The sequence below is a fragment of the Ranitomeya imitator genome, chromosome 4, assembly GCF_032444005.1.
Source record: "Ranitomeya imitator isolate aRanImi1 chromosome 4, aRanImi1.pri, whole genome shotgun sequence".
NCBI lineage: Eukaryota > Metazoa > Chordata > Amphibia > Anura > Dendrobatidae > Ranitomeya > Ranitomeya imitator.
Genome location: NC_091285.1, coordinates 646,309,754 through 646,324,912, shown reverse-complemented (window position 1 = coordinate 646,324,912; position 15,159 = coordinate 646,309,754). Strand labels below are relative to the sequence as shown.

The following is a 15,159-nucleotide window of genomic DNA, read 5'->3' as shown; positions in this document are numbered from 1 at the left end:
CAAATGCCAGGAACATAGGATGTCATGTACTGTATTAGACAAGGAAATATGGGGTTAAGAAAACTCTGCTGATTGCAGAATAAAAACCATTAAGCAAAGTGCATCATCTGGTAGAAAATGTTTTAGTGAAACCTCTTAAATGTCAGAAGTATGTCTGTTCTTAAATACTTTCACGTATAAGTAAACTGTCGTAATAGAGTCTGAGGACACTTCACAGCAATGACGCGACTACAGGTCCAGGTATATATGGTGGATCAGGGCTTGGGATAAACAGACAACCTGCTGATAGCAGAGAGGAATCAGGCCGCCATGGAGCAGAGCAAGACCGTGTTGATGGACACACCACCAGTAAGTGGACCTGCGAGGTTAGAGATTAGTGATGGCCAGACTAGGAATAGAACTTCTATGGATATCGGTGATGTGGTTCCAACCGTAATCCTCTCGACTGGTATCATGGATGAGAACACTCTCCTAAATTCATAGTGGAGAATAAGCAACTAACGCAATTTTCCATAATAAATAGTCATTTTATATCGTGGTTTCTAATGTGAGTTCTCAGGATTATTCCCAAAATGGCAAATTATTCCCTATTCACTGAGTAGGGGACAATTTGCTGATCGTCAGGGGTCCGACCATCGGGAGCACAGAGATCTGTCTTGAATGAATCTGCCTCTACTCCATAATTTGGAGGAAGTGGGCACCAGTAAAATAATAGTGAGTGATCGCTGCATAGTATAAATCATAATAATAAGGAGAAATAGAAACTATGCTCGGACACCTACATCCTAAAATGTGGTAAGTGGAGGTGTCCTGAGTGGGGTGATTTATATACAGACAATGAAACATGGTTGTGGTCAGAGAGCGAGAGAGGAGAATTAGTATAGTCATACACTGAACAGAGTCGCAAGAAAATCAACTCCAGCGTATTCTCATCTTCATGTGTAGGAGAGTTAGTAAGTTGAGAAAGGCCGAGAGAGAAGGTTAGGGATAAATGATGGGCAGAAGGGGAAAGGGGATTATGAATAGGGATGTTAAAGTCCCCCATGTTTAGGGTGGGGATCACAGGATAGAAAGTGTGGAAGTCAGTTGTCAAAGTGATCGAAGAACTGACTGGAGGGGTCCAGAGAGCGATACATAACTGCCACTCACAGGGAATAGGGCAGGAAAAGTCAAGACAGTGTGTCTCTGTTTAATTGTGAAGTGCTGTGGAATATGTTGGCTCTATAAAAATAAAATTCTTATTAAGGGATGATAAGTAGGGGCATGTTTCCACGGTCAGGAAACGCTGAGGGTTGGACGCTGCATACAGCGCAGTGTCCAATTCGCGGCGGCCAGATGTTACAGCATAGTGGAGGGGATTTTATGAAATCCCATCTCCTCTATGCGTTCAAAGACGCAGGTGGCAGACTTGCGTATACGCACATGCGGCACGTTTTCATAGACTGCAGCATGTCTATTTATCTTGCGGAGACGCTCAGTCACCACAAGATAAATTACACAGTCCAATGTATAGGATGCAGTGATTCCGCATTTGTTCAATGAACACATGCGGAATCACCGCGCATACAAAAGCAGGCAGCGCTTTGGACAAAGCGGGTATCTGCTGCGTCCAAAGTGCTATATATCCGGACCGTGGAAACATACCATAATGGTACTGGGGAGATTACCTGAAAATCACATTGTGATGAAAGGAGCAGACCAACACCTCCACCCGGTCTGCTCTCAGATCTGGGGTTATGTGAAAAATGTAGGCCACCATGCGAGAGAGCAGCAGCGGTGGTTGTGTCCAACTGCTGGATCTAGGGTTCAGTAAGAGCTAGAAGTTTAAGTGAATTTGAATGGAAAAAGCAATGGATGTAGGAGTTTGTTACATGATGACCATGAGTTCCAGAGAGCACAGTTAAAGGAGACAGAAGGAATGCAATGAATATTAATGAGATCCCCAGGGTTTCTAAGTGTACCAGGGAAGGAGATAAACTTACTATTACAAGAAGGGTCTGAGTTAGGAGAGATATCTCTTTGTTACTAGGAGGAGAATAGAATGAGCAGATGATTAAGTGATTTGTGAGAGCTTTTCTTGTGTTGTATGCTGGGAATGAATGTATCTGTGTGGTTTAAGATTGTGGAAAGAGTGTGGGGGCTGTACATATGAGAGTGTAAAGGTACCGTCACACTTAGCGACGCTGCAGCGATACCGACAACGATCCGGATCGCTGCAGCGTCGCTGTTTGGTCGCTGGAGAGCTGTCACACAGACCGCTCTCTCCAGCGACCAACGATCAGGGGAAAGACTTCGGCATCATTGAAACTGTCTTCAACGATGCCGAAGTCCCCGGGTAACCAGGGTAAACATCGGGTTACTAAGCGCAGGGCCGTGCTTAGTAACCCGATGTTTACCCTGGTTACCATTGTTAAAGTAAAAAAAACAAACGCTACATACTTACCTACCGCTGTCTGTCCTCGGCGCTCTGCTTCTCTGCTCTGGCTGTGAGCACAGCGGCCGGAAAGCAGAGCGGTGACGTCACCGCTGTGCTTTCCGGCTGCCCGCCGCTCACAGCCAGAGCAGAGAAGCAGAGCGCCGGGGACAGACAGCGGTAGGTAAGTATGTAGCGTTTGTTTTTTTTACTTTAACGATGGTAACCAGGGTAAACATCGGGTTACTAAGCACGGCCCTGCGTCACACACGCCGATTCAGCGATGTCAGCGGGACCTCAACGATCAAAAAATGGCCCAGGCCATTCCGACACGACCAGCGATCTCACAGCAGGGGCCTGATCGCTGCTACGTGTCACACATAGCGAGATCGCTACTGAGATCGCTGTTGCGTCACAAAACTCGCTATGTGTGATGGGGCCTTAAGAGCAGGGTCTCCTATGGATGGAGTACGCAGAGTGTGTGAAAGGGTGGTGGTGGTAAATATGAGTGAATGCAGCAGCTAGAACATAAATTATATGACTATATAGGGTGAATAAGTTTTGCAGAACAAATTAGTTAAGAACAAGTTTTTTTGAATGTCTTTTTTGTCTCCTGCTCTGTAAAACTGCCATGTTTCAGTGCCTTGGCGCTTTGAAATATATGGTATTTCGATGAAATCCACACAATTTTTTTCTTACACAAGTGCATTCCCCTTAGCTCTGCCTAAAGAATTAGGAAGGTTTGTTCTTAGATCTAGGTCAAACTTAACTGGTTAACAATCAATCAACTAACTTAAAAGGAACCTGTTACCCCCCAGAGCATTTTTAAGTAATAGAGCCACCTTCAGCAGCACTAAGGCTGCATTCTGTGAAGGTGGCTCTAATGCTTAGTATCCCTGGGAACGGTGAAATAATAACTTTCATAAATTTCGTGCCATACCTGTTTTGAGTCAGATAGGTATGATTTCTCCCTGACTTAAGCGCCTCGCAGCCGTCCATCATCCCACTGGGCGCCGCCTCTTCTCTGTTTGTGCCGTCACCGGCGCCTGCACTTTGCAATTATTTCTCAGGCATGCGCCGTACGCGCTGCCCTGGAACTTACATCAAGAGATGTAAATAGATCGCGCCTGCGCGCAGTGGAGGCCCCAGATCCCGCCCCGCAGTGTTTTATGATGTATTCACACTTCGGGGCTGGGAATCTGGCGCATGCGCAGTGGAGCGGGTCACCGTGCTCCATTGAAGATAGTGCCGAAGACTAGCGAGACTTCACAAATCTCGCGAGACATCAGCACTATCTTCAATGGAGCACGGTGACCCGCTCCAATGCACATGCGCCAGATTCCCAGCGCCGCAGTGTGAATACATCATAACACACTGCGGGGTGGGATCTGGGGCCTCCGCTACATGAAGGCGCCGGTGGCGTCACGACAAAGAGAGGAGGAGGCAGCGCCCGGAAGACAAAGGGGGATGATTGACGTCTCAGAGGCGGTTGACACCGGGGGAGAAGTCATACCTCCGGGACACAATACAGGTATGGCGCGAAATTTATAAAAGTGATTATTTCACCATTCCTAGGGATACTAAGCATTAGAGCCACCTTCATAGAATGCAGCCTTAGTGCTGCTGAAGATGGCTCTTTTACTTAAAAACACCCTGGGGGGGGGGGGGGGCGGTGACAGGGTCCCTTTTAAGGTACCATCACACTAAACGATATCGCTAGCGATCCGTGATGTTGCAGCGTCCTGGCTAGCGATATCGTTCAGTTTGACACACAGCAGCGATCAGAATCCTGCTGTGATGTCGTTGGTCGCTGCAGAAAGTCCAGCACTTTATTTCGTCACTGGACTTCCTGCTGACATCGCTGAATCGGCGTGTGTGACGCCGATTCAGCGATGTCTTCGCTGGTAACCAGGGTAAACATCGGGTTACTAAGCGCAGGGCCGCGCTTAGTAACCCGATGTTTACCCTGGTTACCAGCATAAAAGTAAAAAATAAAAAAACACTACATACTTACATTCCGCTGTCTGTCCCTCGGCGCTCTGCTTCTCTGCCCTGTGTAAGCACAGCGGCCGGAAAGCAGAGCGGTGACATCACCGCTGTGCTTTCCGGCCGCTGTGCTTACACAGGGCAGAGAAGCAGAGCGCCGAAGGACAGACAGCGGAAGGTAAGTATGTAGTGTTTTATTTTTTTTTTACTTTTACGCTGGTAACCAGGGTAAACATCGGGTTACTAAGCGCGGCCCTGCGCTTAGTAACCCGATGTTTACCCTGGTTGCCGGCATCGTTGGTCGCTGGAGAGCTGTCTGTGTGACAGCTCTCCAGCGACCAAACAGCGACGCTGCAGCGATCCGGATCGTTGTCGGTATCGCTGCAGCGTCGCTTAGTGTGACGGTACCTTAAGACAGCAGAAGGCAATAACATTGAAAGCCAAACAAACAAGCTTGCAGGCCAACATACACACACATATACACATGCACACACACATATTTAAGCATACACACATATACATATGCCCATACATATACTTATATATATACTATATATATATATCCACTATATAATTGTCTAAGGGTCACTTCCGTCTTTCTGTCTGTCCTTCTGTCTGTCACGGAAATCCCAAATCGCTGAGTGGTCGCGGCAAAACAGCCACGAACAATCAGCGACGGGCATAGTCCGGCGGCAAAATTGCAGCTCCTTACTCCCTGCAGTCAGTGCCCGCTCCATACTCCCCTCCAGTCAGAGCTCACACAGGGTTAATGGCAGCGTTAACGGACCGCGTTATGCCGCGGTGTAACGCACTCCGTTAACGCTGCTATTAACCCTGTGTGACCAACTTTTTCCTATTGATGCTGCCTAAGCAGCATCAATAATAAAAAGATCTAATGTTAAAAATAATAAAAAAAATAAAAAATCATTATATACTCACCTTCCGGATCCAGCCCAGGCCTTTCCCGCTCCTCGCGACGCTCCGGTGACCGTTCCATGCATTGCGGTCTCGCGAGATGATGACGTAGCGGTCTCGTGAGACTGCACGTCAACATCTCGCGAGACCGCAATGGACTCTTGGGAGCGACGGGCACAGTCCGGCCGCTCCCTACTCCCCTGCAGTCAGTGCCCCCTCTATACTCCCCCCCCCAGTCAGCGCCCGCTGCCCACATAGCGTTGTAGCAGTCCGTTAAACCGACTGCGTTACACAACGGCATAACGCGGTGTAACGCAGTCTGTTAACACTGATATTAACTCTATGTGACAAACTTTTACTATTTATTACTATTTATTACTATTGATAGTAAAAAGATATAATGTTAAAAAAATAATTAAAAAAATAAAAAATCATGATATTCTCACCTTTCGTCGCCTCCGCAGCAGCTTTTCCTGCAGCTCGCGATGCTCCGGTCCCACCGCTTCACTGATTGGTCACGACCAGCCGGCACAACCAATCAGCGACGTTGCTGCAGGATTTAAATCCTGCTTCGCTGATTGCTCGCGCCCAGCTGGCGCAACCAATCAGCGACATTGGCAAGGGATTTAAATCACGCTTCGCTGATTGGGCGACATTGGCGCGGGATTTAAATCCCGCTTCGCTGATTGCTCGGGCCCAGCCGGCGCGACCAATCAGCGACATTGGCAAGGGATTTAAATCATGCTTCTCTGATTGGTCGCGCCCAGCCGGCGCGACCAATCAGCGACATTGGCGCGGGATCTTATCTTAAAAATAATAATAAAAAATAAAAAATCATTATATACTGACCTTCCGGATCCATCCGATGCCTTTCCTGCTCCTCGCGACGCTCCGGTGGCCGGTCCATGCATTGCAGTCTCACGAGATGATGACGTACGGTCTCGCGAGACCGCTACGCCATCATCTCGCAAGACCGCAATGCACTCTTGGGACCAGAGCGTCGCGAGGAGCATCGGTAAACGCCTCAGCTGGATCCGGGGAGGCTGACGGATGGTAAGTATAAAACTATTTTTTATTTTAATTCTTTTTTTAACAGAGATATGGTGCCCACATTGCTATATACTACGTGGGCTGTGTTATATACTACATCTCTGTGCTATATACTACGTGGCTGGGCAATATACTACGTGGCTGAGCAATATACTATGTGGCTGGGCAATATACTGCGTGGCTGGGCAATATACTACAACGCTGGGCAATATACTATGTCGCTGGGCAATATACTACGTGGCTGGACAATATACTATGTGTCCTGTGCTATATACTAAGTGGGCTGTGCTATATACTATGTGGGCTGTGCTATATACTACGTGGCTGTGCTATATACTCTGTGGCTGTGCAATATACTACGTGGCTGTGCAATATACTACATGGGCTGTGTTATATACTCCGTGGCTGTGCTATATACTACGTGGCTGTGCTATATACTACGTGGCTGGGCAATATACTACGTGGGCTGTGCTATTTACTACGTGCACTGTGCTATATACTATGTGGCTGGGCAATATACTATGTGGCTGTGTTATATACTACGTGGCTCTGCTATATAGTACGTGGCTGTGTTATATACTACATGGGCTGTGTTATATACTACGTGGGCTGTGTTATATGCTACGTGGCTGTGCTATATACTATGTGGCTGGGCAATATACTACGTGGCTGGGCAATATACTACGTGGGCTGTGCTATATACTATGTGGCTGGGCAATATACTACATGGCTGTCTTATATACTACGTGGCTCTGCTATATACTACGTGGCTGTGTTATATACTACATGGGCTGTGTTATATACTACGTGGGCTGTGTTATATGCTACTTGGCTATGCTATATACTACGTGGCTGGGCAATATACTACGTGGGCTGTGCTATATACTATGTGGCTGGGCAATATACTATGTGGCTGTTATATACTACATTGCTGGGCAATATACTACGTGTGTGTGCTATTTACTACGTGAGCTGTGCTATATGCTACGTGGCTGTGTTATATACTGCGTGGCTGTTCTATATACTATGTGGTTGTGCTATATACTACATGGGCTGTGTTATATACTATGTGGGCTGTGTTATATGCTACTTGGCTGTGGTATATTTCTCTGCTGTATCTGTGCATCATGAATCGTGGTATGTGTTAAAGAGGAGGCCCACTGAGACTCTTTCGCCCAGGGCCCTCAAAAACCTGGAGCCGGCCCTGGCTTCACTGATTGGTCACGCCCGCCGCGAACAATCAACGACAGTCGCAGTCCGCCCGCGAATTGGCACGGAATTTGAACCACGCTTTGCTAATTGGTCGCGCCAGGCCGGCCGAATCCTGTGTATAAATTGCATTATTCTGAAAACTTCATAAATAAACTACATACATATTCTAGAATACCCGATGCGTTAGAATTGGGCCACCATCTAGTATATATGTATACATAGACACATATTTATACTGTACATACACACATATATACTGTACATACGTACATACATAAACACGGTGCTTTATCCAGTGTCTTCTTTTTTTCCAGGTATATTCAGAGCTGCTTCCCATACCTCGTATTCCATGTCTCGGCCATGTTAAGAAGCTCCTATGTGTGGTGGTGATTGTAGTAGTCCTGGTTCTGGTTCTTCTTGGGTTCCTCTTGATGGGTGTGTTTATGAGCCAGAAACACACAGAGACGGTAAGAAAGAGACACATGTAATAGCCACCAATGACGTAGTGTGGAGAGGTTACAAGTGTAATAGCCCTGAGCTCAAAATTCTTAGGGACAAAAAAAGTTTTTATTTTGAAATTTTGCACCCCTAAAAAATGGAATTGGCAGCACCCTAGATCTAAGGCAGTGCACTTGCCCCAGACTTCTCTTTCAGAACTTCAAATCTCTGGGAAAGCGCAACTTTGAACTGCATCAGCATCAATATGATTCAGATACATATGGACCTTGTGGTAGACCAAGGAGTCATAGGCTGCTGTAGGCCTCAAGCAGTGTCCTGACACAGGTGACAAAATGACAACACCTCAATTCGCTGCCGATGCTGGCACACTGCTGTCCACCCTGTCTATCTGATCTAATACTGGAGATACCAGAGGTGCTGAAGTAAGAAGATGCTGCTCACACTGCTGTCATCCCTGTCTATCTGATCTAATACTGGGGATACCAGAGGTACTGAGGTAAGAAAAGGCTGCTCACACTGCTGTCCACCCTGTCTAATTGATCTAATACTGGAGATACCAGAGGTGCTGAAGTAATAAGAGGCTGCTCACACTGCTGTCCACCCTATCTATGTGATCTAATACTGGAGATACCAGGGGTGCTGAGGTAGGAAGAGGCTGCTCACACTGCTGTCCGCCCTGTCTATCTGATCTAATACTGGGGATACCAGAGGTGCTGAGGTAGGAAGAGGCTGCTCACACTGCTGTCATCCCTGTCTATCTGATCTAATACTGGGGATACCAGAGGTACTGAGGTAAGAAAAGGCTGCTCACACTACTGCCCACCCTGTCTAATTGATCTTATACTGGAGATACCAGGGGTAGTGAGGTAAGAAGAGGCTGCTCACACTGCTGTCCACCCTGTCTAATTGATCTAATACTGGAGATACCAGAGGTGCTGAAGTAATAAGAGGCTGCTCACACTGCTGTCCACCCTGTCTATGTGATCTAATACTGGAGATACCAGGGGTGCTGAGGTAGGAAGAGGCTGCTCACACTGCTGTCATCCCTGTCTATCTGATCTAATACTGGGGATACCAGAGGTACTGAGGTAAGAAAAGGCTGCTCACACTACTGTCCACCCTGTCTAATTGATCTTATACTGGAGATACCAGGGGTAGTGAGGTAAGAAGAGGCTGCTCACACTACTGTCCACCCTGTCTAATTGATCTAATACTGGAGATACCAGAGGTACTGAGGTAAGAAGAGGCTGCTCACACTACTGTCCACCCTGTCTATCTGATCCAATACTGGATATACCAGGGGTGCTGAGGTAATAAGAGGCTGCTCACACTACTGTCCACCCTGTCTATCTAATCTAATACTGGAGATACCAGAGGTGCTGAAGTAAGAAGAGGCTGCTCACACTGCTGGCCACCCTGTTTATCTGATCTAATACTGCAGATAATAGAGGTGCTGATGTAAGAAGAGGCTGCTCACACTGCTGGCCACCCTGTTTATCTGATCTAATACTGCAGATAATAGAGGTGCTGATGTAAGAAGAGGCTGCTCACACTGCTGGCCACCCTGTCTATCTGATCTAATACTGGGGATACCAGGGGCGCTGATGTAAGAAGAGGCTGCTCACACTGCTGTCCACCCCGTCTGTCTGAATACTGAGAGGCTGCTGTGACCTAGAGATGACCTATTCAATGTACTGTCAAGTTGTCTTCAGGTCACAGCAGAGGAGCTTCCTATTGCACATGCTCACATGCTCCTGTCCTATTAATAGTTTATGACAGGTTTCTGTCAGTGAAACAAGGCGGTGGTCATATTTAGAAACTAATTTCAAATGAGATGTCCTTTCGCTATTTTTCTTTTTATTTCCGGAGAGCCTCTTTAATGCATCATTATAATTCATCTTTTTGAGCAAATATCCATTACCACGTCTTGCAATATTATAAGATGGCTATTATAAGTACAGGTGTAGCAGAGCTGAAGGGATCATTTAAGCAGGAATACACATCATAATATCACATCATAAAATATCATAAGGCGTATGGCTGCTGAGACCCCAAGTGATCAGCTGCAATATGCGGATGAACCAACTGGAGGTGTTCAATCTCCCTGCAGCGCCACCACAGGCAATAAGAAGCATTACACATTTGGATTGTGTGGGCATAGCAGGCCCCTATTGGGTCTTGCAGAGCGAGAGACCCGCTGTATGGATGTTCTTAGCTCCGATTAAAGACCACTCACTGTATTTACAATTCAGAAAGAAAGATGGTCTTATAAATCAAATAACTCCTTTAATTAAATGTCCTCACTAAAAATTAACCATTTGCAATAGTTTCCTCTTGCTGGCAATAATGTCCGCAGTGCAGTGCCATGGTGTATATACTGTATTTGTGCACAAAGATCTTCACTGTTGTTTCTCTTTGTCTTTAGATTTTCCAGATGTCCCTGCAGGATGGAGCCAATGCCAAGCTAAGAAGTGCTGGAGTGGCAACCTTCCACCTCGACACCGGCATCAACACTTCAGACAGTGTCGTGTACGACTATAGCAAGGTACCGCGATCGTTACTGATGTATGTTTGGAGGGCGCAGAAGTAGTCATACAGTCATACATTTTTACAAAGGTTGGTGATGGGTAGTGTAGTACCCAGGTGGTCTAGAGCTCAGCATTTTGAGGGTTATTCCAGAAATGTTAAAGAGGTTGTCCACTACTTTTTGATTGATGACCTGTATTTTAGATAGGTCATCAATGTCTGATCGGCTGGTGTCCAACGTCTGACAACATCTGAAATTTTTTTAGTGGTAAACAAAAGATTTTTTTTAATACTAATGACTTACTGATCTCTGGGATCCCCAGAACTTCAGAGAACTCCTCATCTTGAATGTCGAAAAGATGCACAGGGTCAACATTTGCGCCACTCATTGTCTATGAGACTGATGGAAATCGCAGAGAATTGGGTAATCTTTTGTATTCCCAAACGTCCCAGTAGGCCATTTTTTGCAGTGACTTGCCGTCATATGACTTACCAATACGTCATGGCAATTATCCGGCACAGGAGTTGTCCCTGCAGGATCACTGCATGGCGCTCAGCATAAGTGATAGAGCTCCATTTTTGGGGTTGCAGTGCTTGGACCCCCAGCAGTCAGTAAGAAATAACTTTGAATTGTCGGAAGACCCCTTTAATAATATATATGTAACTGCTCAGATGGGGATTCCTGTAATATACAGTATAGACTGTAGTTATTGGGATATATTCAGAAATAATGAGACACAGCCTTGTCCCCTGTTCCCTTTCGTACCACGATCTACACCCAGTATGATTGACGCGCCTCTAACAACGGCCAAGTCCAGTGCCGTAAACCATATCTATATTTCCAGCTGTTGATCTGCACCCGCCCCCGGCCTGGAAACGCGTGTTACATCACACACATGGAACCAGAACGCGTGCAGAGTCTCCAGAGCATTGCCGAAAATGTGCTGAGCAAGGTAAACTGCCAGGGCGGCACATGTCACCAACTAAACTGATCCTTTAATCTCACTTTTCACAGTTTCACGTTGACAGTCTGTATCCGATGGACCAGAGCCCTGCAAACTTCTTCGGCATCCCCTTTGCTTCGATTATTAGGCATGGCGCGGCATACTGCATGACGATGGCGTGGGGCCATATAGGAAACTCGCAGGAGGAGTCTTACAGGGCTCTGGCGCAGCAGACATTGGCGTGGCTGCAGGACTGAGGCCCTGCGAATCTTTTTGCTCAACTCTACTGACCTTCCTTGGTCAATTGCGCTCTTCTAAATGAAAAGTGATTCTTGCATTACTAAATATTATATTCTTTTTTTCTTCACCCTTAGCTGGGCTCTGGCAAGCAGAACGACCCCCTTAAGCTGGTGAGTGATCCTTCCATCCTGGGCACCACCATCCAAGTGCTGTGCGGAGACCTGCCGGTCTACTGGACCTAATGGACATTTTTCTATGCCACGTGACCATCTGTGTGTCCACACACTTCCACCTACCATGTCCAGACACGTTATTCAATTTACTCTTATGTACTGCACCCATTAGTATCTGCCAGATGCAGCCGATAGATACCGTATATATTATACCTCTACATATGGTCCCATGTAAAATAACTTCCGCAGCTGATGACCCCTGGACCACACATCTTACTGCACTATTATAGTCTGCCATGTTTCCATCACTGCCCATACAATACCCAGCCATGATATGCTGTACTCCTGAGTAGCCATGTAATGGTTGGATGTACAGGACTATGGCACATCATAATGTATACACCCTGCGTCCCTGCATGTGCATGCTTTCTTCCACCTGAACCTCAATTCCTGGATGCTATATACGAACTTGAATGTTCATTGTCCCCGTCTTCATGTCAGAAATGTATTACAGAAAATGACATTCAAATCGAAATTTTGCTAAATAAAATTTTCAGCATTCAATGAGGACTGACATTCAAATCGAAATTTTGCTAAATAAAATTTTCAGCATTCAATGAGGACTGAGATCTATTGACTTGGAGCATCCGAATGTGAATTTGTATATCTGTGTCTGTATTTTTAACAACAGGTTCCCTACCTGACGAGAGGGATGTCTGCTGTGTAGCATGCTGGTGAAAATTATTTCTACTCTACTAATTAAATGAAACAGACTAGAATGTTCTCCATGCGGCCCAGACCTTTATACAGCTTCTGACACTGGGCACTATATTGCACCCAAAATCCTTTGGTAATCTTCAGATTTCATCCTGCCTTGCAAACAGTCAAGGGACCCAGTGCCAAAGGCAGCAAAACAACCCCAAAACCTCTTAGAACCTCCACCATATTTGACTGTAGGTACAGTTTTCTTTTCTGTCTAAGTCTCATTCCATTTTCGGTAAACAGGCAGAATTATATGCTTTACCAAAAGCTCTATCTTGGTCTCATCTGTCCACGAGTTGCTTTCCCGGAAGGATTTTGGCTTATTCGTGTACAATTTGGCAAACTAGCTTTTTTTTATGTCTCTGTGTCAGCAGCGGGGTCCTCCTGTGTCTCCTGCCATAGTGTTTCATTCCATTCAAATGTGGACTGACACTGATGCACCGTGGGCCTTCAGGACAGCTTGGATTTCTTTTGATCTTGATTTGGGGCTGCTTATCCACCATTCTGACTAACCTGCATTGCAACCTTCATCAATTTTTCTCTGCTGTGCACATACAGGGAGATTAGCTACAGTGCCATGGGTCGAAAACTTCTTGATTATGTTGGGCACTGTAGACAAAGGAAAATCAAGATCTCTAGAGATTGACTTGTACCATGAAATTGTTGATATTTTTAGACAATTTTGGTTCTCAAGTCCTCAGACAGTTCTCTTCTCTTCCTGTTCTCCATGCGTAGTGTAGCACACACAGACACACAATGCAAAGATTGAGTCAACTTCTCCCCTTTTATCTGGTTTCATGTGTGATTTTCATATTTCCCTCACCTGTTACTTGCCACAGGTGACTGTGAACGAGCATCACATGCGTCAAACAAAGTTATTTACCAACAATTTTGGAAAAGTGTCAATAATTTTGTCCGGCCCATTTTGGGGGTTTTGTGTGCAAACATGTCCAATTTACCTTTTTCCTATATTTTTGTGTGCTGTTTCAATGCACACAAAGGAAATAAACATGTGTATAACAAAACATATGTAATTGCAATAATTTTCTGGGAGAAATACTTGCTGTTCTGGAACAATTTTAATGGTGCCATCACTTTCGGACATGTTTGTATAAAGGCCACATAACATATTTGTGCACCTGTACATTAATTTAATACTATTGGCGTGCGGCCCTATTTTATCTATTTTTGTAGTACATATTGGTGGATGAGGACGCCTCCAGGGCTCAGCATCCTTATCCACCCATCTTTTTCACACAAGCTTTTAATTGTGAGCTGCGCCTGATTTCCTTTTCACTTCCCATTCACATGAGACCCGGTTTGTCACATACAAAGGTAAGACATATAGTAGCTGGGAACCACCCATATTAAAGGTACACCTTGACGTGATTGGGCACTTTTGTGCTCTTTGATCAAAAAAACAGCTAAGTACTTTACGTTTTTAACGTTTGCAGCAATCACAGTGTGCTGATGCATCATGTATATATATGTGTGTATATTGGACACAGCGTATTTGTGCACCTGTACATTACATTTATACTAAAGGTGTGCGGCACTATTTTTTTATTTGTAATACCAGCCTAACATGTCGAGGACCTGTCCAGATTCCCAAACTTTGTAACTTACCGTCTACTCTTATTGAGTGGGTGGTCCCTCTTCATCATCATCATTCTGCCAGCACTATAGGAGCTGTCACTTGCTTTCCCTCATTTCTTTGCATGCATTTCTCCTACTATTGTCAAATGGCTCGTCTGCGCTCAACTGAAAGCCCTCTCTATTATGACTGAAAGCAAAAGGACAAGATAAGTGGTAATTGCCATCAGAGAATTTATCTGAACGAAGAGTGACAATTATTAACACCCTTGTATAATAATGTTACTGGGGCAGCTGACAGGGTAGCTTTACACTGGACTCCATGTTCTGTGCTGTAACTTCTGTTTGCGCCTTTTTATACAGTCCAACCACAGAATTATAATACTGCCCCACAGCGCCTACATAGCAGTGCCACAGAATATCTAAATGGACCTTATGGTGGTCACATGCCTAAGATGGCTGATGGCCCCAGTGAACCCCCCACTATCCCGCACAGTATGAGGTCCCCACACAGTTTGTCCATCCATAAGACAGCCCTATAAGGGGGTCCTTCTAAAGAACGGGATGAAGAGCTTTCTCTTCTAAAGGCACCACCGGTGCTCCTTCTGTGATAGACATTCCCTGGTATTTATTTCACAGCATTGCCCGATGGTTTCATCTGTGCCGTTCCTATTGGGTTATTTGCGCATGTAAGACGTCAGGGTGGTTTGTTTTATCGCCTTATGACAAGGAGCTGTATCCTGCATGTGCATCACCAACCATTGAAGAAAACCAGACCGGTAAAATATTCCGGAGTTGTATGAGGACGCGAGGAAGCCAAGAAGATGAAGTCACTGGTAGGTGGACCCTCCAGGCAAACGGTAGAACATTTCACAGTTTGGCAGCT

General features: G+C 45.6%; 1 protein-coding gene across 1 annotated transcript; it reads left to right on the top strand.

Annotated features, from left to right (window-relative positions):
- The first annotated feature begins 278 nt into the window (after positions 1-278).
- Positions 279-13,698, top strand: SFTPC (surfactant protein C). Its single transcript, XM_069762186.1, has 5 exons — positions 279-348; positions 7,891-8,043; positions 10,461-10,580; positions 11,407-11,514; positions 11,880-13,698. The coding sequence occupies exons 1-5, from the start codon at positions 310-312 to the stop codon at positions 11,985-11,987; spliced, it is 528 nt and encodes a 175-aa protein (XP_069618287.1). The 5' UTR covers positions 279-309; the 3' UTR covers positions 11,988-13,698.
- The last annotated feature ends 1,461 nt before the right edge of the window (positions 13,699-15,159 follow it).

Coding starts and splice junctions, on each gene's coding strand:
- SFTPC (XM_069762186.1), top strand. CDS start 310: ATGGAGCAGAGCAAGACCGTGTTGATGGACACACCACCA. Junction 349..7,890: donor TGTTGATGGACACACCACCA/GTAAGTGGACCT, acceptor CTTTTTTTCCAG/GTATATTCAGAGCTGCTTCC. Junction 8,044..10,460: donor GCCAGAAACACACAGAGACG/GTAAGAAAGAGA, acceptor CTTTGTCTTTAG/ATTTTCCAGATGTCCCTGCA.